The sequence below is a fragment of the Natrix helvetica genome, assembly GCF_964273705.1.
Source record: "Natrix helvetica genome assembly, chromosome: Z".
NCBI lineage: Eukaryota > Metazoa > Chordata > Lepidosauria > Squamata > Natricidae > Natrix > Natrix helvetica.
The window spans coordinates 17,109,132-17,136,932 of NC_138554.1; the positions used below are offsets into that span (position 1 = coordinate 17,109,132).

The window sequence follows — 27,801 nt, forward strand, 5'->3', positions numbered from 1 at the left end:
TCTTGGGAAACCTTGGTTAGAACAGTAACTTAGAAGTTAGGGCAATATATTTCTTTTAGTGGTTTCACAGAACATGTGAATTATTTCAATATCTCCTTCTTCTAACCTTACAATCACCTGGATATTGATATTTTAAACTCAAATATAAACCCCATTCTCCTCCCTTCCCAGGTGGTATTGTTCTTACAAGCACTGCCTCTTTATTGTAAAACTGGCTTGCAAAAACTAAACAAATAAAGCGGGCGGGTGACTTAGTAATTAAACACAAGCATTCTGAACACACCCAGAGACACCTTTTGCAAATATTTCATTCCAGATTGCATAATTCATCTCTGCTCCTGAAAAGAGTCTGGCTGGAATTAGAAGGATCAAGAAAACCAACTGACTGCCAGGACTTTAAGATCCAAGCTGGGATCTTAAGAGTAATCCAGTTGCCATTGAAGTCAAAAATAAACCTGCTTGTACACAACAAACCCTCCCACATAATTCTAACTATACGCATCTCTACCAAAACCTATAAAAAGTAGGGTCTGTGTTATCTACAGTGAGGTTCTTCCTTCCTCATGTTATCACAAATGTTTAATTAAATGAGACAAATATTTGTATTCACCAAAAGAAGAAAAGTGAGGTCTCCTTGAAGTTAAGTTAAATTCCTAAGTGATTTAATGGAATTTTCTTGGAACATAGAAGTGTCTGTAGAGATTCTCAGTCATCCAGGTCATGGTTGTCCCAAAGATGCTTTTTCAGGAGGCAACTGGACTTTCTTGTTTTTCTTTTGAAGATGTTTCACTTCTCATCCAAGGAGCTTCTTCAGCTCTGACAGGAGAGTGGGGCATGGAAGGGTTTGTATTCCTTGCAGACAGCTGGTCATTTGCATCCTTTTAGAAGGTCCTTGAAGCACTTGGAGGTTTACCTGTGTTCTCAGGGTCACCTGAGTAGTGCTCCTGATTCTTATAGTCTGCAATTTTTTTCCCTTCTGAAATTCATCTGGAAATTTGGGATGAACACTCTTTGAATGGTGTGGGAGTAGGAATGGACTTCCAGAGGAAAACAAACGCAGTGTACAGGAACTGGAAGCATGGAATATAAATCCTTCCATGCTCCACTATCCTGTCAGAGCTGAAGAAGCTCCTTGGATGAGAAGTGAAACGTCTTCAAAAGGAAAACAAGAAAGTCCAGTTGCCTCCTGAAAAAAGCACCTTTGGGACAACCACGACCTGGATGACTGAGAATCTCTACAGATTTTTAAGCTATGCAATTTGGGATGGACACCCTTTGAATGGTGTGAGTGCAGGAATGGATTTCCAGAGGGGAAAAAAATTGCAGACTACAGGAATTAGGGGCAATTACTCAGGTGACCCTGAGGACAGAGATAAATCTCCAAGTGCTTCAAGGACCTTCTAAAAGGATGCAAATGACCAGCCATCTGTAAGGAATATAAATCCTTCCATTCCACACCATTCAGTCAAGAGCTGAAGAAGCTTCTTGGATGAGAAGCAAAACATTTTCAAAAGCAAAAAAGAAGAAAGTCCAGTTGCCTCCTGAAAAAAGCACCTTTGGGACATTGCTGGTTTGACATCACTGCTGTAGGTTTTGGCTTCTCAATCTGTTCTAAAAACCTGGGGTTTTCTGCTAGTCTGCCCCCCAAGTTCCAACTAAACTGAATCCTACTTAGTTATCAAGCCTAGACAAGCTTAGCCAGATACTGCTACTTGCAATTTCATTGAATCCTCCCACAAGTGACTCCCTTTCTTTGCTCAAATCCGTTCTGGTTCTTGAAGTCCTCAAAAAAACCACTGATTGGTCCAAGCAATCCCCCCTGGACTCACCTGAGACAGAAGCCACCAGCTTATCAGACACCGCAAGGCCCATCACAGCTTTCTCGTGGGCCTTGAACTGATGGCAGCAATTGGAGCTGCTCTCAAAAGTCTTCCAGATACAAAAGGACCCATCGCCGAGGCCCGCAACCAAAAATACATGGTGTAACCAGGCCAGGCTACAGACGGCCACATCGCTTCCTTGCAAATGAACCGGGGTTGTCTGAAAGCCTACAAGAATGAAAGAACATACATAAGTTAAAAAACTATGCAATGTTTCATACTCTAGTGACAAAGAACAGGTAGCACACGGAGCCGTCTCTGGGGGCAGGCGAGCCGTCACCCCAGCTCAGCTCCACCACGCAGGCGCACCCGCCTCCCGCCAACCAACTGATTTTCAGGTCTCTGCCGTGCATGCGTGGGGAGGAGCCAGGGCGCATGCAGGAGATGCTCGTGCATGAGGGGAGGCAAGCGTGCATGTGCAGGGGGAGGGGGGATTGTGAGGGTGGTGGCATGCCCCCCATGCCCTGTTTTTGGGCGCAGGAGGCTTCAGGGAGGCCTGCTAGGCCCAAAACGGGGCTTGGCAGTCACACGCCCATGCATAGGTAAAGGGGTGACGCAGGGGGAGTTGCACACGGATGCGCAAGAGGGCCTGGCAAACAGGGGGTGTTGGGTGCATTGTATTATGGGTGTGCACACAAGTGTGCACTGTTTAGCGCATGTGCACGCTTTTGGCATGCGTCAACAAAAAGATTAGCCCTCCCTGTGTTCGGGGCTGGATGGGGGGCTATGGGTTTGGGAACTGAATCCCTGAAAGATTGAGTGGTTGTGGGTTTGGGGTTCTTTGGTCCATGGAGAATTGCCACCTTTGGTCTTGGAGGCAGTGGTACTTCCCCAAATAGACCCAGTGCATAATTTGTGGATTCTCCTGGACTCACGACTCCTGAGTCATCAGATGGCTGTCATGGCCAGGAGGGGCTTTGCACAACTGTGGGTTGGGCTCTTCTTCCGATGGGCACCCTTGCCAGGGAATTAGCTTCCGCTCAGTTCTTTTGATCCAAATTACAGCTCATCTAGGACAGGGATGGCTAACCTTTTTTGGTGCCGAGTGCCCAAAGCATGCGTGTGAAATCCTTGTGCGTGCACCCTCGTGCATGTCCACGCATCCCCATGCATGCGCCCCCTCCCCCCTCACCTGTTTGGCTTCCAGGTAGGTGGAGGAGGCCTTCCAGGGCCAGAATGGGGTGGCAGGGGGTGCACATTCATACGGACCCCCAAAATGCAGCGCAAGCACCCCCGTGCCGATGTCTTGCCCGCATACGCATGCACACGCACATTCCCAGCATGTATCCCATTCCCCATGCATGCACGGTGGAAACCCAAAGATCAGCTGGCTGGCGTGCGCACATGCATAGAGGAGCTGGGCTGGGGCAACAGCTGGCGTGCCCACAAAGAGTGCTCTGGGTGCCACCTGTGGCCCATTTGCCATAGGTTCACCATCATGGATCTAGGACATTGATCATCCTGTAGAACCTCAGCTGAAAGAGTCAGTAATTAGGATGAGGCTAGAAATTAAACACGGTTTCTACACTTCAAGTAATAAACACTTGATGTTCTGTTTCAGACATCAAATAATTGGGAATGAAATTAAGGGGTGGAAGGATGGAGAGAGAGAGAAGGGGGGATGGATGGATGGATGGATGGATATATAGATAGATCGAGTAGATGAACAAAAAGGAGGGAGTGAGGGAAGGAAGAAAGGGAGGGAGAGAGGGAGGGATAAAAGGAAGGAAGGAAGGAAGGAAGGAAGGAAGGAAGGAAGGAAGGAAGGAAGGAAGGTTGGTTTTGCCACAGTTCCCCATAATAAATGAATCAAACTGCATCAACCCTCCAGAAGAAACTTCCAACCATAATTGTCTTACGCCGAGGCTGGCTGTAAATCAAGATGCCATCTGAATGGTGTCCCACGGCCAACTGGCTTCCATCAAGATTTGAGGCCACGCACAGGGCCGGGGAAAGAGTTCTTGATCCTAAAGTGCTCCAAAATTGCCCCAAGTGACCTTTGCTAATCTGAACCTGTGCATCAAGACAAAATGATCAATTAGACAACATTTCATTGGTTTGTCCTATTTGTGGCTAAATCTCAATGTAGAGTGCGTCGGATTTCATATGAATGGGTGTGTCTTTATTTAATAATGAAAATGGGTTTCCAGTGGAACGAATGGGTTAGAAAGTGAACTAATGCTGCATGTTGTAGACTGTTTCTGAGTTGGAAAACTGAATTAGAAACCAATTTGTCCTAAGGCTGGGCTCCTTGGGTATCTCAGAATCCTCACTCAGTTTGAATCTCCTCACTCCTTCCCATAAACTATGGGTATTTCAAATGCCTTCTTTATAAAGGAAAAGCTGCATGGGCTTATATTTGTAGATCTTACTTTTATTGTTATCTTTATTTGTTTTATTTTTAGTTATTATCATGATTTATCGCTTGATTTACATGGATGTACACCGAGAGTTTATGGACTGGAGTGTATCACACTTAGCCAATAAAGAATTTAATTCTGTTCTGTTCTATTCTATTTTATTCTATTCTCATGACAAATCATTTTTAATTATTAATTTATATATATAAAGAGAGTGAGGGGGGAAGAGAGAATAATCTCAATAAAAGTAATATATATCGATGAATTTACAGAAGTCTACACTAGATTATTGCTAATTGGGAACCATCCAGAGTTATATCTATATCTAATCTATATCTATATAGATATAGATACTGTATCTCTCTTTCTCTCTCGCATATATACATACATATATACATGTATACCAGTAGTGGGTTCCGGGCGGTACGCCCCAGTACGCGCATACTGGTGCCTGCCGGAAGCAGCAGCCACCGTACTGGAACAGTGCTTTGGAGCGCCCGCCAGCCCGCCCTTGTTCCTTACCGATATTTGAAGAAAACAGGCCATTTACACACGCACACACACAGTGTAAAGCGCGTGCGCAACACTCCGCCAAGCAACTGGAGTGTCGCAGGCGGTGGATGCGCATGTATGCGCAGCACCCGCGCCAATGTTGGACACCTGGCACCGTTGCAGAGTACCGGTTGCAACGGGATCCGGAGCTCACCGCTGATACATACATACATACATACATACATACATACATACATACATACACATATACATATACATATACATATATACATAAATACATTATATCTGGATGGTTCCAGCAGAAATTGAAATTATTGAAATCAAGATTGGTACATTATAAGTGCAATAGAATTTTGTAATACCAATCTTGAACCAATTCATCAACCCTTATGTCCCTGTCATCAATCTTCAACCTCATTCAGCATGCTCAAAGTTGCACCTTGCAGTCTTCTCCTGCGGTGAGAAGTTTTTCATTGGAAAGGAACCGAGCCACCGAGGTGCATCCAGAGTGGGCCTTGAATGAACCCAGGATGATGGCCTCCTGCCACGACCACAGGGTGATGGAACCAGCCAAAGTAGCTGCCGCCAAAACTTTCCCAGTGGAAGAGAAGGAAATGCAGTGGACGGAGGCATCATGATCCTTCATGACCTGCAAGAGACAATGGTGGTCAAAGACAACTGCCTGCTTCCTCAAGACTCCCAGAGCCGGTTCCATTGATTGACATGTCTTCATCAATCATCCATCTCCCAGTTATACACCGAGTCCCTCTCAACCTCACCGAGATCTTGCTCATTCCATTTGTATCCAAGACAGTAACTGATCTGTCCCATCCACCGATAGCCACAAACTGACTGTTTGGATGAAAGATCACGCAGTTCAAAGGGCACGAGAAGTCCCACTGGTGGAGCACATGTCCTTGGGCAGCTTCCCAGAGCTGATTTTTTAAAAATAGTAAAAAAATTGAGGGTTTTGTCAATTTATATTATTATTATTATTATTATTATTATTATTATTATTATTATTATTATTATTATTATTATTATTATTATTATTATTATTATTATTATTATACTTTATTCATTAAACATGAAACTCAGACAATTGAACATTCAAAAGCGCATCATAAATACCATTGACTGGTGCTAATGGTTGATACTGGTTGCTGGCAGCATCCTAGGTATCAACCAAGCACCTTCTTAAGATGTATGATGTTCTGAGTAGCACAGTTTTTTGCATTTCCCCTGGTGTTATTACGGGAATCTGCAATTTCTTGATGTGTTTTATAAAATTCTTGGACATGGTACCAAGTGCCCCAATGAAAATAAGTATCACTGTTTTTATTATAATTAGTAGTAGTAGTAGTATTATGTTAATCTTTGGTGAGATTCACAGCCTTTGGGGCTGGTTGGTAGCTCAACAGCTCGAGTCCTAACCAAGGCCCTTTTACTATTATTATCATTATCATTATTATTATGTTAATCTTTGGTGAGATTCATAGCCTTTGGGGCTAGTTGGTAGCTCAATAGCTCGAGTCCTAACCAAGGACCTAGGAACTGTTAAGGTAACATCGGAGGATATCAGTTGTTTCAAGTAGGGTAGTTTTTTTGTAGAGTCAGAATGTTCAAGTCAGGTAAATTTAGAATTTCCAAATAGCAAGGTAGCCCTTTAAGTATTGCTCCAAGGGCTCCAATTACAATTGGGACAACACATGATTTCTTTTTCCACAGTCTCTCAACCTTAATTTGCAAGTGATATTTTGTGATTTTTTCTTGCTGTTTATCTTCAATTTGTGCATCACTAGGTATTGCAATGTCAATGAAACATACTTTTTTCTTTTCAATTATTGTTATGTAAGGTGTTTTTGTAGGCCAAGTGCCTGTCAGTCTGGATTCTGAAGTCCCACAAGATCTTGACTTTCTCATTCTCTAAAACCTTCTCAACCTGATGGTCCCAGTAGTTTTTGCTGTACTCAAATCCAAACTTTTGGCACAATTTCCAGTGAATAATCTTAGCAACGCGGTCATGGTGCTGTAGGTAGTCAGTTTGTGAAATTTTGCTGCACCCGCTGATCAAGGGGTCGACTGTCTCATCTTTCTCATTACAGAGGCGACATTTGCTGTTGGTGGTAACATGTTGAAATTTTGCCTTCATGCAGTTTGTGGCTAAGGCTTGTTCTTGAGCTGCCAAAATAAAGCCTTCTGTTTCTTTTTTCAGTACTCCTGATCTTAACCAGTTCCAAGTTAGTTTTTGGCCAGCTTTGCCTTCAATACTTTTCAAGTATTGGCCATGCATTTTGTTTTTCTAATTTTCAGCTCCCTTGTCAATTACTTCTTTCTTATATTCAGCTTTTAACTTAGTTGTCTTCAAAAGGCCTCCTTTATTTACTTCCTTAATCATTGGTTCTTCACTTTTCTGGATGTAGTCATTCAAGCTGTGTCTTTCTTCTTCCAGTCTGCTTTACTTGTAGGATTCCTCGACCACCCTCTGCTCTTGGTAGATACAATCGGTCAACATCACTTTTAGGGTGCAAATCATGATTCATTGTCATAAGCTTTCTTGTTTTTCTGTCCAAATTGTCCAACTCCATCTGGGTCCAGTCAATTATTCCTGCAGAGTATCGAATTACAGGTATAGTCCAGGTCTTTATGGCTTTTATGATGTTTCCTCCACTCAGTTTGGACTTTAATATCTTGCGAATTCGTCGAATGTATTTGGCTGAGGTTAATTCCTTATTATGCATTAAGTCAGAGGCCACTAAAATCCCCAAGTACTCATAGATAAAGGTTTTATTGCCTTTATCATTTCTTCATTCTCAATTTGTATTCCATCATCTTCTAGGACCTTGCCTGCCTTGGTTGCCATTGTTGCACATTTGTCAATTCCAAATTGCATACCAATGTCTTGGCTAAATTCTTTTGTGCTTTCCATTAATAAATTCAATTCAGCTTTTGTTTTGCCAAACAGCTTCAAATCATCCATGTACACCAAGTGTGAAATTTTCAGTCCTTTCTTTGCAAGTTCATATCCACAGTTCACCCTCTTCAAAATGGTTGTCAGTGGTAGCATTGAGAGTATAAAAAATAGGGGTGAAAGAGAATCACCCTGGAAAATGCCTCATTTAATTTCAACTTCACCCAGTTCTTCTCCATTAGCCATAAGCTAATTACTACTACTACTACTACTACTACTACTACTACTACTACTACTACTACTACTATACAATTGTATCACAGCGGCCAGTTGTTTCGCCGGATTTGGCATTGATTACTAGTCGGGCCCCACCCAGGGGCCTAGGATGTCGTAACGTATTTTCGTAATATACGTTCGGATCCAAGCAGTGCATCTTTTTGCATTTGACTGATGGCGATTTTGGCAAGTTTTAACTGTTTTAAATGTAATTCCGGTGCTTTTGGAATAGCACCCAGTGTGCCGATTACCACTGGAATTACCACTGCTGGTTTGTGCCATAATCGTTTAATTTCAATTTTTAAGTCCTGGTATTTCGCGATTTTTTCATGTTCCTTCTCGTCGACCCTGCTATCACCTGGTATTGCGATGGCTATGATTGTAACCTTATTTTTCTCAACCAGTGTGATGTCTGGTGTGTTATGCGCCAGTATTTTGTCTGTTTGTATACGAAAATCCCATAGGATCTTGACCATCTGATTTTCGGTGACTTTTTCAGGCTTATGTTCCCACCAGTTTGTTGTTGTTTTAATATCATAATTTTTGCACAAATTGCAGTGGATCATTTGTGCTACTGAATTGTGCCGCAATTTATAATTAGATTTTTTTACAGTAGCTGAGTATGTGGTCAACAGTTTCATCAACTTCTTTGCAGAGTCTGCATTTGGCATCATCAGAGGATTTTTCGATTTTGGCCTTAATGGCATTTGTTCGGATAGCTTGTTCTTGCGCATTATTATTATTATTATTATTATTATTATTATTATTATTATTATCATCATCATCATCATCATCATCATCATCATCATCATCATCATCATCATCGTCAGCCAGATGTTCAGTCTGGGTTTGGCATTGTTGTCTACCTATCAAGTCCTTATCAAGGACCTGGGATAGGCAAATCTGGATGTTTGACAGCGTTATAGATATTGTCACAGAATGGAAGCAGCTCCCAGTAAAGCTGCCTTCTGCAATTGACTGATGGCAAATTTGTCAATGCCTTTGGTTTTCAACTGGCGCTCCAGTTGTTTTGGCACTGCACCCAAGGCGCCTATTACTATTGGTACTGTGGTTTTCAAGTGGTGCTCCAGTTGGAACTATTACTTTTGGACTACCCTTGCTTGCCTTTGCCATAGTCGGCCTATTTCTATTTGCAGGTCTTTGTATTTTGTTTATCTTCTCCAGTTCTTTCCCTTATTTCTGCTGTCTCCAGGCACTGCCACATCATTATTATTTGATTAGTCTGTAGGCCATATCAACGTACAAGATTCAAACACAATTATAATTGTTGCAACTATTACCCTCAGTTCTGAATATAGACATAATGAACCCCTGAAGTATGAGAAGCTATAATGGTTCTATTGGGCAATTGGTGACAGAGAAGTAGGCAGTGTAATAACTGAACTGCTAGCAAGATGTATTACCCAATCTGCGATGGGCGGAAAACAGCCCTCTTTGAACAGGAGGTAAAAATATATGTAAAAACAAAGCACATTTTAATAAATTAATGAGGTCATGTGAGCCAAATAGGAAAGTTAATCTATACAGACTTTCATATAGAACATTATAATAAAACGGAGACAAATAAACTTAAAAATCTGAAATTATGAGGCCCCCTCTCAGACAATGAAGGTGTGGGGATTTCAACTCCCAGAATTCCCCAATCAGCCATGTTGGTTGGGGAATTCTGGGAATTGAAGTCCACACGCCATCAAATTGCCAAGATTGAGAAACAATGTTTTAAGCTGTATTGGTTTAATTTATGCTTAAATCCAGTTCTTTGTGCCGCCGCCCCATCCCCTAAACCCAGCCAATAATACCTTAAGAGTGCCATCCAGTGATACTGAAGCTAATAGTTTACAATTTGAATTGATGCAGCAGTCTGTAATTTGGGCCTTGTGAGCGTCCTTGCTGAGGATCCTAAAGTAATAAAGAAACAGAAGGAAACTCAAATGTGGTTGCTAGGTGATCTGAATTAATGCAGGATCACTAAGTCTTTTTTTTAATGTATATTTATTAGGAGTTTTATGTCAGGTAATCAACAGTTTAAACAAAAACCAGAGACAATGTACAACAAGAAGAAACAAAAGTTATGAAATATATGGAGTTCCAACCTACTCTGTAACAGTTCACTACTTACCGCCCCTCTTAACCGAACAACAAATGGCTGTCCTTTATTTCCTGAAATATTTAAGTTGAAATATCTGAAATCTTTTTCCTAGATATTGAATAAATCACGTCCATCCCTTCCTTAATCTGCATCTTTTCTAGTCACCCAAATCATAAATCATCATTATCATTTTTTGTTCATTCTTTCAGCAAAAATTCCCTATCAGGCTTATAGTTTTTCAAAGAAGTTTTTCTTATTTTTCTTCTTCTAATCAAACAAGTTAATTTTGCCATCTTGGTAAACTAACATTTTCACAATAAACTCCTCCACTGTGGCAGGAGTATTAAGCCTCAAAGAAGGACACAAGAAAAAAAAAAGAGCTAACAGTGCAAGAAAAGTGAAGACAGAACAGCCTTTTTAAAAATAGTTTGGCTCTAAATTAAATGCAGTTTCGTTTATTACACTTCCTATCTCAAAATGGGCAGAAATTATGTCCTGATCTTTGCATTTGTGGTTGGAGGGAGATTCAGAGATGCTGACAAAGAGGACTCGGGGTCTACAGGCCGCTCAATACCATCAAATTGCCCATCCCAAGATTTTAAACTGTAACCCCACTTTAAATTTTACAAATACAGGCTGTCAACATTCTCCAATCTAATTAATTCCATGGGTGGCATCTCAGTCTCCTTTCTTTCAGAATAACAGAGTTGAAGGAGACTTGGGAAGTCTTCTAGTCCAACCTCTGCTCAAACAGGAGACTCTATAGCAGTGATGGCGAACCTTTTTTGGTTCGCGTGCCACAAATGGGGGGAGCGCAGGGGGGTCGAGTGCGGGCGTGCCGCACCCATAATGCAACGTGCGACCCCCCCCAGTGCGCATGTGCGCAAAACGCGCGACTCCCCCATTTTTACATGGTTTTTTTGCCCTCCCCATGCTCTAGGGGCTTTATAGGAGCCTGGGGAGGGCGAAAAGAGACTCCCCCGACCACCCGGAGGCCCTCCGGAGGCTTCAGGGACTGTCCAGAGGCTTCCCTGAAGCCTTCGGAACGCTTAAAACCACCCTCCGAGCAAACCGGAAGTCACTCCGGGGGGGTGGGGGAGGCTCTTTTCGCCCCCTCCAGGCTCCTATAAAGCCTCTGGAGCCTGGGGAAGGCGAAAAATAGCTTTTAAAAAGGTGAACTTAGCTGGCCAGCGCGCGCATGCGCGCTGGCCAGCTGACAGGGCAGCACCTTGTGTGCCCTGACAAATGGCTCTGCGTGCCACTTGTGGCACGCGTGCCATAGGTTCGCCATCACGGCTCTATAGCATTTCAGACAAAGGGTTGTCTAATCTCTTCTTAAAAACCTCCAGTGTTGGACCACCCACAACTTCTGGAGGCAGTTCCACTAAATCAGTGGTGGGCAACCTTTTTTTTCAACTGAGCCAAATCTCGCCAAAACCACGATTGAAATTTACTTTGAGAGCCACATTTTTAAAACCGAAAATACATAGGATGGTACACTGTTTTTAGTTTCAATAAGTTTTTATTGAGAATATTCTGCATGCAAGTATCCACATAGGTCGGGAGGATACAAATAACACAACTAATAAAACAAAAACTTTAGAACGATATTATTTATCGATAACGTTAAATTCCGTAAAATTTGCCTTACAATGTAGAGAAAATTACATCCTGACATTGACTGACAAAGTCACAACCACTAATGTGAACATTGGCCTTGCATTTCCTTGGATAGTTTGAGTAAGTCAGGTTTGTATGTTGTTGTTTTTAATTTCATCTCTCTCTCCCACTTTCTTTCTTTTTTTCTTTTTCTTTCTCTCTCTCTCTCTGGCTCTTTGTCTCTCTCTCCCTCCCTCCCCCATCTCTGTCACTCTGTGTGTGTGTGTGTCTGTCTGTCTCTCACTCACTCTGTGTGTGTGTGTGTCTGTCTCTGTCTCTCCCTCTGTCTCTCTCCCCTCCCTTCCTCTCTCTCTGTCACTCTGTGTATGTGGGTGTGTCTGTCTCTCACTCATTCACTTAATCACTCACTCTGTGTGTGTCTCTCTGTCTGTCTATCTTTCTCTCCCTCCCTCCCCCTCTCTGTCTCTCTCTGTCTGTGTGTGTGTGTGTGTGTGTGTGTCTGTCAGTCTCTCTCTGATTCCCTCACTCACTCCCTCTCTCTGTTCCTCTCTCTGTCTGTCTTTCTCACTCACTCTCTCTCTCTCACACACACACACACACACACTGTGGTCACCTTGTTGAGTGTTCCAATCACATTTGAAACACTCAACAACTGGCCTGCATTTATGGTATTTTGCAGCATTCTGCAGTCATAGGACCAAAATTGGTTGTCACTCGCCTGGGCTTTTGCAGAAGCTTCCCTCCGAAGCCCGAGAGGAGGGAGGGGAGCGGGCACCCGGCACACAGAAGAGCCGCATTAAAGGGTGTAAAGAGCCGCATGTGGCTCCCGAGCCGCGGGTTGCCCACCACTGCACTAAATATTTATTCTGTCAGGAAATTTTTCCTCAGTTCTAGGTTGCTTCTTTCCTTGATTAGTTTCCATCCATTGCTTCTTGTCTTGCCTTCAGGTGCTTTGGAAAATAAATTGACTCCCTCTTTTTTCTGGCAGCTCCTCAAATATTGGAACTAACATGTCCTCTCCAACTATGGTTAACTGCTGTTCTGTGTTTCTTCCATTTCAGGTACCATATTTTTCAGAGTATAAGACACACCTTTTCCCCACAAAACGGAGGGTGAAAATCTGAGTGCGTCTTATACACTGAATACAGCATTTTTGGCCTCCTGAAACCCCAGCCCCTTCACCAAAATGGCTGTGCAGAGCCTTTAGGAGGTTTCCAGAGTGCTCCTGGGAGCTGGGGAGGGCGGAAATGAGCAAAAAATGGCCCGTTTTTTTGCTCATTTTTGCCCCCACCCCCAGTAGCACCCTGTAAGCCTCCTAAAGGTGATGCATGCCCCCCCCTTTTTTTCAAAAACCCTGAAAAATGGGCTGTTTTTGGAAGGTCTGCAGAGTGCAAAAACCTTTTTGCCTCTTCAAAATCTTGGTCCGTGTTATACTCCGAAAAATATGGTAATATCGACTTACAACCATTCATTTAGCCAGGGCACTGAAAAAAACGAATTAGGACTGGCCCTTACACTTAGGACTATCACATAATTCCCATGATTATGTGATCAAAATTTGGGTGTTTGGCAATCAGCATGTTGCAGCATCCTGGAATCCTATGACTGGTTCAGTGGTGGGTTCCGGATTCCGTTCCAACCTGTACGGTTGGAACGGCCCTGATGTCACCCACATGCATGCGTGCGGAACGCGTGCACATGCGCACGGCATGCACATGCGTCGTACCTGCCTGCGACGCTTCCGCAAGCCTCCGTGACGTTCCAGCTGCTCGCTGGAGCATCGCACAGGCGTCGTACGCGCAGTGCACGGAAGCGCCAAAGGCTTAAAGGACAGGTAAGGAGCGTGGGCGGGCGGGCGGGCCCTCTGGAGCACCGTACCGGAACGGTATCCGGTGCTCTGGGCTGGCTCCGGTACGCCCATATCGGGATGTGCCACCTGCAACCCACCATTAGACTGGTTTCACAACTGCAGCGATCACTTAACAACCTGTAGGAAGTCAACACCCATCCCTCTCCTAGAAAAATGAGATATTTTAGGAAATATTAAAAGGGCAGAATATTTCCTCTAAAAGGGAGGCAGAAATTTACACACACACACACAGCACCTTTGTCAATGGGCCATTAAGGCCTGAGCCAAAGATGTATCTCCTTCTATTACTATTCTATTACTTTGGAATTGCCCAAAGCTCTCTACCCATCTCACTACATCATCCATTACATCATCCAGGAAGGCTCAACCAAGCTGGGACTCAGAAGAGCCTACAGAATTGCCCCTGCAAATCTGACAACCAAAAAGAATACAAGCTCAAATTAGAAAGAGAGGGTATAAAACTCAGGCACTCTCAGCATCTCTCCTTTTTTTCTTCTTCACCCAACATCTTCAAGGCATGTAACCCTGTCCACCATTAAAACCATCTTTCCAATCAGCCTCCATGAATCCAGTGTCTTTTTCCCCACTTGGAACTGAAGGACATTTCTTCCAACAAACTGTGGGAAGAAAGGTCGCAAAATCAAGAACGGGATTCACTAAATAACTGTCTTGCTTAGCCAAGGAAATTCTGGTCCCAGTTGCAGTCGTAATTCCAGGACTATCTGTATTCAAGATTAAAAAAAATTTCCCTCAGCCCGCAATACCTGCATCCTTCTCTCAGGCTCCAAAGTTCAAAGCGTCCATTGAAGGCCCCGAGACAAACCGTTGTTTCAGACAAGAAGGCACAGGCCGAGATTCCATCACAGGAGGTCAGCAAGGATTTCTGTTCCTAAATCATCGGAAGGGGGAGAATTCGCGATCAGAAATCATATCCAATCACCCCCCTCACCCAACCATATTCATCCAATGCAAATATTTTTTTGCTTTGTGAATTTGGGCGGAGGGCTATAAAACAGCACCCTATGCAGGCTCCAATTTCAAAGATTAAAAAGGTTGTTTTTAGCAGTTTTTCTTCTTTGTTCGTGGTGGCACTTGGCTCAGATCTCTAAACTCCTTTTCCTTACTGCTGAAAATAATATATTTGTTTTATATGGTTAACTTTTTATCAACGCCATACTGAGCAATAACGGTACCTGGTTGTAACTTATTTGTTTGTTTATTGATTATCTTTGCATCATTTTTGAATTTTGCTTGTTTGTTTTCTTTCTTTTTTTAAAAAGAAAATTAGTTAAAAATGGTTTTTAAAAAGGCAAAAAGTACATGGAAGGCATGTACATAGCATATCTCAGCAGCTCTTTAAACCAACTCTTTCTGTTCCCAAGATTGTGTGACAACTGTGCAGCCCTACAAAAACACACAATTGCTCTAAAAAAACTGCAGATATGTTCTCATTCGGTGCTTCTCAAAACCTGGAGAAATTACCCCAAATTAGCTAAAAGTGGTTTTGTTTGGGTAATGACCCATAAACCCATTATCTATCACAGCGATGGCGAACCTTTTTTGGCTCGCGTGCCACAAGTGGGGGGAGCGCAGGGGGGGCGTGTGCGGGCGTGCCGCACCCATAATGCAACGTGCGACCCCCCATTGCGCATGCGCGCACAATGCACGACCCCCCCATTTTACATGCTTTTTTCACCCTCCCCAGGCTCCAGAGACTTTATAGGAGCCTGGGGAGGGTGAAAAGAGCCCCCCCCGGCCCCCCGGAGGTCCTCCGGAGGCTTCAGGGACCGTCCGGAGGCTTCCCTGAAGCCTTCAGAAAGCTTAAAACCACCCTCCGAGCAAACCGGAAGTGACTTCTGGGTTGCTCGGAGGGTCGATTTAAGCGCTCTGAAGGCATCAGGGAAGCCTCCGGACGGTCCCTGAAGCCTTTGGAACGCTTAAAACCACCCTCCGAGCAAACCGGAAGTCTTCCGGTTTGCTCGGACGGTGGTTTTAAGCGTTCCGAATGCTTCAGGGAAGCCTCCGGACGGTCCCTGAAGCCTCTGGAGGGGCGTGGGGGGGCTGTTTTCGCCCTCCCCGGGCTCCTATAAAGCCTCTGGAGCCTGGGGAAGGCGAAAAATAGCTTTTAAAAAGGTGAACTCAGATGACCAGCACGCCCATGCGCGCTGGCCAGCTGACAGGGCAGCGCCTTGCGTGCCCTGACAAATGGCTCCGCGTGCCGCTTGTGGCACACGTGCCATAGGTTCGCCATCACTGATCTATCACAACAGCCACATTTAAACTGACTTTTAAGTTTCCCATGTATACTAAAATATATTCAAAAACCTCCCAAGGTATTCCTATTAAGATGAAAATGGACGTATTACCAATGGCAATTTGTTGATATGGCATAAAGATCATTCACTGATATTGTTTTTATAATACAGGCTGTCCTCAAGTTATGACCAGTTGTTTCATGACTGCTCAAAGTAATAAAGGGTGTGGAAGGAAAAGTTTTACAACTGGTCTTTGAAATTTGAGAAGACTTTCAGATCGGCACTTGAAAAAAAGAAGGAAAAAGTTTGAGAAGCAAACTTCTCCTGAATACTTCTGAAGCTAAAAAGTTGTTGAGAACACGGATCGCTTTTACCTGTCCAGTCTTCACATCTACCAGGTGTAATGTCCCCTCCACAGTACCCACGATGGCCAGTTTTCCCGAAGGAGCAAGAGAAACAGAAGAAGGAGTGGAAGGAAGGTTCAAAACGAGACTGTTAAGTAAAAGAAAAGAGGACAATGTAGATTCTCAGTCATCCAGTTAGAGATGTCTGGAAATTAAGTTATGGCAGCTGGATTTTTCTTTTTGGTATAAAACGTTTCGCTGCTTATACAAGCAGTTCTTCCATCTAAGCAAATGTATGTGGAGTTTCTCAATCATCCAGATCATTGCTGTTTCAAAGGTACTTTTCCAAAGGGCAACTGGACTGCTTTTCTCTAAGAAGATGTTTTGTTTCTCATCCAAGAAGCTTCATTAGTTCTTTTTTTAAAAAAATGTTTTTATTATGGATTTTCCTTTGCTATACATGTTTCCATTTCTGCAACAGCAGTGTACTGTCTGTATCACACCTCTTTTAAATACACATAGTTTTATACACACCATAATTATAACAATTTTTCTCATAATATACAATGTAATCTTCCCTTCTAATTGTTCTATACAATTTAATCCGTAATGAAATATAATCTGTGTGTGTGTATGTGTGTATACGATAAGGTGTGTGTGTATATATATATATACGATATATATATATATATATATATATATATATATATATATATATATATATATATATATATATATATATATATATATATATATATATATATATATATATATATATATATATATATATATATATATATATATATATATATATATATATATATATATATATATATATATATATATATATATATATATATATATATATATATATATATATATATATATATATATATATATATATATGATAAGGAGGCGAGCCTGTGGCTTAGTGGCTAAGACTCCTGCCTAAGATATAATGCAGCCCAGGTTCAAATCCCAGTAAGGGTATGGCTAGCTGATGAGAGCTAATTAGCTCGAAATAGATCTATACTAGTCTCCCTTTATTTATTTATCAGTACAAATACAACATATATATATATATATATATATATATATATATATATATATATATATATATATATATATATATATATATATACACACACACACACACACACACACACACATACATACACACACACACACATACATCACAAATACACACACACACACACATATACACATACATATACATATATATTTTTATTTTATTCATCATCCTTAATTATAAATTGCTAACTTCTGCTTCTATTCTCTAACCATTTATAAAATAGGTCCCAAATTAAATAGTATTGTTTCCTCTTGATCCATAATTTTCATCATTAACCTGCCATTTTGACATAGTCTAATATTTTCTTTATTACATTTTCATCTATAGGTATATAGGTATATTTGTTTTTCCAATTTTGTGTATATATAATTCTCACTGATGTTATTACATGTAATATTAAATATGTACTTATTTTATTATATTTTCCCAGTAATATACCTAGCAAGAGCAATTCTGGTTTTATTTCTTTCTGGTTGTCATTTTTTCTAACCACCTTTTTATCTTTAACCAATATTTTTTCGCCATTGGACAGGTCCACCACATATTGTAATAGAAACCCAGTATCTGTTTACATTTCCAGCATGTTGGTGATGTATTTTGGACCATCTTTGCCATTCTTGCTAGTGGCAAATGCCATCTGTAGAACATTTTGTAAAGGTTTTCTTTATATGCTATTGACATGGTTTGTAGTTTCTTTCCCAAAGTTTTTGCCAATTGTCTAATTCTATAGTATATTTTTAAAAATTGCCCTACGCTATCATGATTTCTTTTACATGCTTCATTGGTTCTAAAGCTTCTTGGATGACAACTGATGATGCTTCTTGCATGAGAAGTGAAACTTCTTCTTCCTCAGGGAAAAAAACAGTCAGTTGCCTTTTGAAAAAGCAACTTGGAGTCAAGCTGAGCAAGTTGGTTAGAGTGTCCCATCTATATCCTCTGATGTGGCTTAATTTCTCCCCTGATCTGAATAAGATTGCTAGGTGGAATAGACAGAAGGTCTTTGGGATGTAAATAACCAACTTGACAAGATTGAAGAAGCTATTTGGATAAACAACAAAATATTGGCTGCCCCAAAAGAGTTTGGGGCATTTGTCTCCTGTTTGAGCAAGATCCTCCAAGATCCCTTCCAACTCTGTTATTCTGTTTCAAACCAACAACAAAAAAAAGTCCCTTTGACATGACTCAACTTCCAGATAAAAGACGGAGGCGGGGTTGGGGGTGGTGGGGGTGGGGAGACGATAAAAGACATGAGAAGGCAAGGACCCCATCCTTCCTATAGAGAATTACCTCCTCGTTTGCTGGGCCTTCTCAGGCTTGTTAATCCATTTCAGAAAAGGTTTCCCACATTTCTGGAGCGCCACCTGGGCTTGTAAGCAAAGGCCTGAGGAACTGGGTTCATTAGCTGCCTGCTGCAAGAGCAGTAGGGGATTCTGGGAAAGCAGCCCAAAGTTTCTTTGCAAAAAGTCAGAGAATAAGTTGACTGCCTCACTGGGTTCTGAGCCAGCAGCTGTTGCTACAGAAGACAAAGGACAGATTCATATTTTCAATCAATTTTAGGATACCCCCGTTTCCCCCAAAATAAGGCCTCCCTGGATAATAAGCCCAATTGGGCTTTTGAGCACATGCGCTAAAACAAGCCCTCCCGTGAAAACAAGCCCTCCCTGAAAATACTTGAACACATGCGCAGCCAGTTCCCGCCATTTCTTGTGGTTGCTTGCCGCGCAAACAACACGAGGTGAGGTGGCGAGGCCGGAGGGGGCAAAGGGAGGGGGAACATGCGCCATGCACCCCACATGCCCTTATGTAATGGCCACTCCCGCAACCCTAGCCACCATGTCCCTTCTGTCACTAATAGCCACCGCAAAAAGAGTGGCAGACCCAGTGACGCGAAACACAGCAGCAGTCGTGAGGTGACCATGCTCGCCACCTCCTGCACCTCAAAAATAATAAGACCTCCCTGAAAATAAGGCCAAGCGCTTATTTCGGGGGTCAAAAGAAAATAAGACCTTGTCTTATTTTCAGGGAAACATGGTACTTGTATGACTACAGAACAAGTCCCTTGCAAGGCCAGTCCCTTAATCAGATATGTCCAACTTTGGCAACTATAAGACCTGTGGACTTCAACTCCCAGAATTCCACAGCCAGCATGTGGAATTCTGGGAGATGAAGTCCACAGGTACTTAAAGTTGCTAAGGTTGGACCTCCATGCCCTGAATGAAGTCTGCAATTTTTCCCTCCCAGCTAAATGGTTGCAGCCATTTTCCAAGTCTGTGACTTGGGGAGAGGAGAGGGGGTCACAACAATGCTTTTTGAATCCCTATTTTCAATCCCAAAGTGGCTTACCGTAGAGTGCATAGGCTTCAGAGAGGCTACGGAGGAGGCCGAGATGGAGATGTGCACTGATAACCGTTAAATCAGTCAGGAAAGAAGCCAGAACATCCAAATGGCCACTTTGGATCTGTGGAAGAATTATTATAATTCAAGAAGAGTGGCCAATGCCTGGAATGCACTACCTGACTCCGTAGTTAGATCCTCAAACCCTCACAGCTTCAACCTTCAACTGTCTATTGTGGACCTCACCCCAATCATCAGAGGTCTGTAAGGGGGCGTGCATAAGCACACCAGCGTGCCTACTGTTGCTGTCCTTCTGTCCCCACTTATTCGTATCCATTTCCTGTATTCATAATCATGTTTATACTTATATCTGTTATCTTATACATGCTTGACAAAATAAATAAAATAAAAATAAACTTTGGCAACTTGGAAATTTGTAGATTTCAACTCCCAGAATTCCCCAGCCAGGAAAGGAAATAGCAGGCTGTGAGTTCTAGTCCTGTTTTGGGCACAAAGCTAACTAGATGCTCTTGAGCCAGTTATTTTCTCTCAACCCTAGGAAGGAGGCAATGGCAAAACACTTCCAAAAAAACTTTGCTAAAATTGCAAGGGAGCCTCCAAAAATCAGACATGACTGAACAGAAGGGGGAAAAAATAAAGAACTCTGTATGTAAAGATCTGTTTTAAAATGGATTTTTCCCCCCTAAAAGATGTACTTCCAGTTCCTTATGTACACAGAATCTATTATTTTGCTCGTTTTTCCCTATAACCATTTAAATCTCCAAGAAACTGCTTTTATTCAGACAAATTCAGCTTCTCTAAAGCTTAGAAGCTTTCAAGCCACTTACCAAGTGGTATGGCAGAGCAGTCAATGCCTCTGCCTCAGACTTCTGGAAGGTCCGGGAGCCATCTGGGTCTGAAAGTTTCCACCAGTGAGCTACAGAGGAGAAAAATATTAGGCAACTGCTCATTACTGCCCCCAACAGGTTGAATTTAAACACTGTCTCCCACTATGAAAAATACTGCTTCCCTCTACAGGTTGGCTGGGGTACTGCAATGATCTGTTCAATGATGGCACAATTGAACACAAGTAGAGATAAATCTCAAAAAGTACAGTGAATGAGTCTCACCAAATGGTCTCATTATTCTAATTTGCATTATCCACAGTGATACTTTTATGGAAAATGTGAAAATTGGTTCCAGCTCAATGGAAATGGGGGATAAAAAAATTTAAATATAAATTTGGTATGTATCAGTGGTGGGTTGTGGATTCCGTTCCAACCGGTACTGTTGGAACGGCCCCGGCGTCACCTGCATGCATGCGCCCAGCGTGCGCCTGCGTTATAGCATCAAATGATGCTTCCGCAAGTCTTCGCGATGCTCCAGTTGCTCAGCGGAGTGTCACGCAGATGCTGTATGTGCCATGCGCGTGCGCGGAAGCACCGACAGCTTTAAAACACAGTAAATAGCGCAGGCGGGCAGGTGGGCCCTCCGGAGTACCATACCGGAATGGTACCCGCTGCTCCAGGCAGGATCCGGTACATCCGTACCGGGGTGTACCGCCTGCAACCCCCACTGGTATGTATATTAATGAAGTATTACAGAAAACAATATAAATAATATACTTTTAATTTAAACTGTTAATTTAAAGAGTCTCAGTGCAGTTACAGAAAGCAAAATACAGATGCAATCCTCAATTTACAATAGGTTCACATAACAACCGCGGTATTTGCTTAATGATTGATGCAAAAAAGGTCATAAAGTCAGGTCAGTCCTGTGATTACCTGCTTTACAAATGTCACAACCTATGATCCTAATTGCCAGGCTCAACTATGGTCATAAGTGAAGGACTAATTGTAAAAGCAATAACAATTCTATTGTAGATTCAGGTAGATTAATATCTTTAGCATTTTGGCACTGTTACGACCATGTTCATGTTTTTCAGTTACATCAAATTTTTGCCCTAATATAATTAGGACAAATCCTTTGTTAAACTGCTACTGTTCTCTTCTGACAGTCTCTTTCTTGTCTCCAAAGTTCCTGAAGGCAAGACAAGAAGCAATGGATAGAAACTCTAGAAAGAGTGCAGAGAAGAGCAACAAAGACGATTAGGAGACTGGAGACTAAAACATATGAAGAACAGTTGCAGGAACTGGGTATGTCTAGTTTAGTGAAAAGGAGGACTAGGGGAGGCATGATAGCAGTGTTCCAATATCTCAGGGGTTGCCACAAAGAAGAGGGAATCAAACTATTCTCCAAGGCACCTGAGGACAGAACAAGAAGCAATGGATAGAAACTCTAGAAAGAGTGCAGAGAAGAGCAACAAAGATGATTAGGGGACTGGAGACTAAAACATATGAAGAACGGTTGCAGGAACTGGGTATGTCTAGCTTAAGAGAAAGAAGGACTAGGGGAGACATGATAGCAGTGTTCCAATATTTCAGGGGTTGCCACAAAGAAGAGGGAGTCAAACTATTCTCCAAGGCACCTGAGGGTAGAACAAGAAGCAATAGGTGGAAACTAATCAAGGAGAGAAGCAACTTAGAACTGAGGAGAAATTTCCTGACAGTTAGAACAATTAATCAGTGGAACAGCTTGCCTCCAGAAGTTGTGAATGCTCCAACACTGGAAGTTTTTAAGAAGATGTTGGCCAACTATTTGTCTGAAGTGGTGTAGGGACTAGAACTCCATGGTCCCTTCCAACTCTGTTATTCTGTTCTGTTCTATTCTGTTCTATTCTAAACAAGGAAAGAAGCAATCTAGAACTGAGAAGAAAATTCCTGATAGAACAATTGTTCAGGGAAACAACTTGCCACCAGAAGTTGTGGGTACTCCAACACTGGAGGTTTGGTTAGATATTGAACAATCACTTGTCTGAAATGGTAGGGAGCTGCAGCCGGTGCAGCTGGAGTGGGTTTGCAATAGTGCTTCCCGGTTTTATTTTATTTTAGAACTCCCATTGGATCCTTTTTTATTTAATTAACAGTTTTTGGTGGAGACAACAGTGTAGAACATAATACAAACAAAAACTTTTGTTGCTGCTGAGAATTTAAAAAAGCATGGGAAAAAGAAAGAAACTGCCATGGCACCGGGATCTCTTCCTCTAGTGAAGACAGCAAAACAACCAAGAATTGAGGAGCTCTTTGTTGGCAAGAGATCTGTAAGTAAAACTAACCCCCACCCCCCATCCCCAACAATCTGGAGAGATTAGAACGGGACCGGCAAAAAGATGTGGCAAAACAGCTTTTATTAGACTTTCCTGATCTGGCCAGGGGGGGTGGGGCGGACACACAAACTGAAAGCCAGCTCTTTTCACAAACAACTAGCCCAATAACTTCCTATATGGAGGCTGAGCTAAATGCAAAAAAGGCGACCAACAACCAGATAATTCAGAGTACGGAGAGTTTACCTTGGGAAAATTCAACTGAGTTTATGGCAAAACAATGCCTTCTCACAGCGCAAACAGAGGTTTCAATATTTGAACAATTAATTGCCATCCAACATGTTGTAGAGACATTGAAAAAAGATTTAGCTGTTTTTCTTCAAGTACAATATCAGGCCCCAGGTACCCCCACTAAAGTTCTTGCAGAAGACTTAACTCCCATATGCAGGATAAGGAAAAGGAAAAAGAACAAAGAGCCAGAGAAACCGTTAAAGAGCCGGATAAAAGGTGACAGTCCTCTCAGAAAAACAGTCCCTCCCCAGACAAGGCAACAAGAGGAAAAGATATCAATAAAGAAGAAATCAGGAAAGCATCCCTCCCTCAATGACAACAATCATATCGCTCACTACAAACCCAACAGATAGCTTTTAGAATCCATATGAATGGACTTAATTATGGATGTTGGAATTCCAGAAGTGCAATACTAAATTCCCTAAGCCAGCTTCTTCACTGTCACAGGAGCATACTGAGGCCCCAAATTGGAAGCGGAGTCTCCTGTCTTTCAAACAGCCCACCATACCACAGATGTTATTCAAGATGAAGGCATATTTAGCCTCCTTCCAAATCTTTCCCATCAGAGTCTTTGGTGAGGAAAGGGTTACTCCGTTAATAGCTAACATGCGAGCTCCCAAGGTGGCTGCCTCCTCCTCATTTTCAACCTTGGAAAAGAGAGAGAAAGACAGTGGGAGTCAACCAGCCCTGCCCGGTGAAGAGATACTTAACAGCACAGAAGCTGGTCTCATTAACACTTTTGACGCTCTCCCAAGGAAAGAACAAGACAATATATTATACAAGTTAAAAAATTTAAAGAAATCCTTATTGGTCACAATGGATACAGCAGAGCCGCTTATAGATCTGGCTTCCCCAATAATTGAGCCTTTCACTTCTCCCCTAGAGGACAAGGGATTACATGAATACAAGATCATGGAAAATAGAAGCCAAGACCCAAAGGGGGTATTAGAGATCCCAGTAGAGATGGAGATGTTTTCATCCCTGTGTGAATATCCCATGACACCTTCAGCATCTTCAGCACCAAACCAAGAAACTGAGAGTCGACCCACGTCAGAGCCACTATCTCAAAGAATGAAAGAAGACCTAATAACGCCTTGTCCTACACCCAGAGAAGAGGCATCGGAATGGCAAGCTCTGTTAGCTGGTCCTAAAACCTCTTACCCTGAACAAGTTCCTCAAGAGTCTACACATGACCTAGACAGGTCCTCCCTATTTTTAAAGAAGGCCAATTCGGTGTGCGATGACACCTCAATCCATGGTAACAACCAGACAACTTCCCTTTGTATAAATCAAGTTTCCTGATGAGCTGCAAAAGATTACCCAATTTCCTTTATAACCTGGAATATAGCAGGTTGGTCTGTTCCATCAAAAGACCAACTCTTTTTTGACTATATATCACAATTTGACATCCTCTTCTTGCAGGAAACCTGGGCCTCCACAGAGATTCAGTTAGATGGCTATTGGGTTAACTCAATCCCGGCTGTCCCAAGGAAGGTGGGGAGGAGAGCTAAAGGGGGTATTGTGACATTAGTTAATACATCCTTGCAATTTAAATGTGTACCACTGCCACCTTTCCAGCCATGGGTTGTAACTACATTACTCTTATTTAAACAGGTGGAGATTTTGCTTTTTAATATCTATATTCCTCCACTTAATAAGAATAATGTGATTAACAAGATTTGAGATAGCATAGAAGATTTTATTCTTGGCTGTTCAGCCAAATTCTCCAAAGCTGCAATAATTATAGGGGGGGGGGGAATTAAACGCTAGAATGGGACCAAATGATCAAGCATTATTTAATCATTTTAAGATTCACTATGATGAAAATGTAACAGGAGAATCTTTGCATTCCAGACAATTTAAAGACCCTAAAACTAATCGGGCAGGCTTGTGTGTAAGACAAATGACTGTACATTTGTATCCTTAACTGGTCCCCATGGGGTGACTTTCCAGCAGAATATACTTATTGGGGAGCAGGAAGAAAATCCACAGTTGATTACTGGATAATATCATATGACCTCGTGAAGTTCTTACAAAAGATGGAGATAGACTCGCGACTGGAAAGCGATCATAATACAATACTCCTTACTGTCACATTGCACCAGAAATCTCTAAGTGCAGGCACAACCTACCTACCCAGGTTAGAGACTCAAAATACCCAGGTAAAAATTAAATGGAACGAGAAAAATGCTAAGGAAGTTACCAAATGGATGTTAGCCCCTGAAACCATAGAGCTACGTACATCTCTACTAAGAAATAAGTGTGGAGGATCTTACCTAGAGGGGTTTGAATCCTTAATTTCAAATTTGAATTCGGTTCTCAGTAACAGATCACTAGCTCACTCCAAAAAGCGAGTTTCAAAGAACAAAAAATGATTCGATAGAGATTGCGTGCAATTAAAAAGGATATATAATATGGAATTCAAGAAAAGCAAAAGTGCCCCCCCTTTGAGGATCACACTTACTACTTAAAGCAGCTGAAAGCACAATATAAGAAACTGCTAAAAGAAAAGAAAAGTGCGGCTCTGAAGGAGTCTTGGCATAGACTAATTACGGCAGTCAGAACAAAAAATGCATCCCTTTTTTTGTACATCACCACGGGATTGGGAAAACCTCCCTTACTCCCAACAAATCAGGTTCTGATTCATGCCTGGGAAGAGTATTTTAGGGAGCTATATTCAGATCCTGACTATGTAACCAAGGAGAGCCAAGCTAGTTTGGACCAAACTCCTTATTGGCACCTGGTTACACCAGAAGAGATATCCCGGTTGATCGGAGCCCTAAAGGCTAATAAGACACCTGGGGCTGATAATGTCTTGCCAGAAATAATAAAAAAGAACGCCAGTTGGTGGGCTCCACTTTTAGCATCACTGTTTACATTTATAGATAAACAGGCCATATGCCTAGAGATTGGGGAGTAGCAATTATCATACCAATTTATAAAAAAGGTAATAGAAATGACCCAGGCAATTATAGACCCATTAGTCTTCTAAGCATTATTAGTAAACTGTATGCCAAACACCTAAATTATAAACTTCAGGATTGGCTAATTTCAGGGGGGATAATCAAAGATGAACAAGCCGGTTTTAGAGAAGGAAGATCTACGGTGAATCATATCTTGTTACTCCACCATTTAGTATGTATGTATGTACGTATGTAAAGTTTTACACGGGAAAAGACCCGAATACAACAAAACCAGCATACCTACACCCGTGAAAATCTACGAAAACATGTTTTCGTAGATTTTCACGGGTGTAGGTATGCTGGTTTTGTTGTATTCGGGTCTTTTCCCGTGTAAAACTTTACACGGGAAAAGACCCGAATACAACAAAACCAGTATATATATATATATATACACACACACACACACACACACACACACACACATATATATATATATATAAAATCCTCTCTTTTTGTGGCCTTCCTTGATTTTAAGCAGGCCTTTGATTCAATATTCAGGATCACCCTCTGGGAGAAATTAAAATGCACCACTATCGATAAACGTCTCCTCTTCCTCATACAAAAATTGTATGCCAATTCCACCTTGAAAGTGAGGTGCTATCCCCAAGAGAGTTTAACCGGCTCAGTAAGGGTACAAAAAGGGTACGGCAGAGTTGCATCCTGTCCTTCCTCCCTCTTTAACTTCTATATTAATCCCCTGATTGATCTCTTACAGAACCCTGATTTCCATCCTCCTAACCTAGCACAACGCAAAGCGCCAATTCTCTTACATGCTGATGATGCCGCTATCATTTCACAACCCCTGTAGGATTGAAGAGAGTAATTAGGGCAACACTCGGCTATTGCAGGCAAAACAAGCTGGTCCTTAACTGTGATAAATCAAAATTTTTAGTCTTTGCTAAAAGACCAAGCCAATACTCCTGGAAAATAGAAGGACATAGTTTGGAACAGGTTAGAACATTTAGATACCTTGGGATGGTTTTCCACTTGCAAGGGACATGGAAGGCACACCTGGATCACACATTGCAAGCAGCTAATAGGTCCTCAAATGCAATTAAGCATTTCTTTTTCACAGGCGGAGGTCAGTTAATACCTGCTGCCTTAAAACTTTTTGAGGCCAAAACATTGGCACAAATTCTATATGGGGCTCAAACAGGAATCCTTGCAAAGAAAGACTTGCTAGAAACCATACAAACCAAATTCCTGCGAGCCATCTTAGCTGCACCCAATGGAACTCCAAATGCCCAGTTAAGAATTGAGACAGGCATGCCTCAAATTCAGATAAGAGCCTGGAAGATGATGATCATTCATTGGCTCAAAATGCATTTCTTTCCAGAGGGACTGTCCCCACTAGTGTCGATTGACAACTTCCCCTCCCCCTGGAAACAGACAATTGATCACAAGCTGGGCTCTTATGGACTCTCACCATTATTCTTAACATCCCTAGGCTTTGATCAAGCAAAGCAAGTAGTAATCAATAGAATGAAGGACATGGAGTTCCAAGAAGAACTAAATAGGTTGCCTCTCCACAGTAAGGACAGAATCAAACAGGGTGCGTGGGAATCGGCAAGATATCTAAATGACCTGATCTTCCCAAAACAAAGAATAGCTTTCTTCAGAGCCAGATTTAACATTCTTCCTTCAGCACTCCTCCAGGGCAGGTATAAGTGAACCCTTATAGCAGAATGGGTTTGTATATGTGGTAAAGGAGAAGTGGAAGATATCTTACATGTTCTATTACACTGTGAGCTATACAGAGCTTGTAGGTCTGCACATATTCTCCCCTTATTAGAGAGATCGCCAGGGAGGGCAGGCAAT

General features: G+C 42.1%; 1 protein-coding gene across 2 annotated transcripts in view; it reads right to left on the reverse strand.

The window, feature by feature from the left end:
- TEP1 (telomerase associated protein 1) overlaps window positions 1-27,801 on the reverse strand; it is a 125,155-nt gene that overhangs the window by 24,581 nt on the left and 72,773 nt on the right. For both annotated transcript variants that reach the window (XM_081932388.1, XM_081932387.1), the window contains exons 35-44: window positions 20,415-20,503; window positions 19,576-19,690; window positions 18,520-18,745; window positions 16,170-16,287; window positions 14,305-14,429; window positions 9,761-9,860; window positions 5,533-5,688; window positions 5,193-5,402; window positions 3,740-3,893; window positions 1,830-2,048 (exon numbers count right to left, since the gene is read on the reverse strand). In XM_081932388.1, coding sequence (XP_081788514.1) covers window positions 1,830-2,048; window positions 3,740-3,893; window positions 5,193-5,402; window positions 5,533-5,688; window positions 9,761-9,860; window positions 14,305-14,429; window positions 16,170-16,287; window positions 18,520-18,745; window positions 19,576-19,690; window positions 20,415-20,503 — 1,512 coding nt within the window. The remainder of the gene's footprint in view (window positions 1-1,829; window positions 2,049-3,739; window positions 3,894-5,192; window positions 5,403-5,532; window positions 5,689-9,760; window positions 9,861-14,304; window positions 14,430-16,169; window positions 16,288-18,519; window positions 18,746-19,575; window positions 19,691-20,414; window positions 20,504-27,801) is intronic.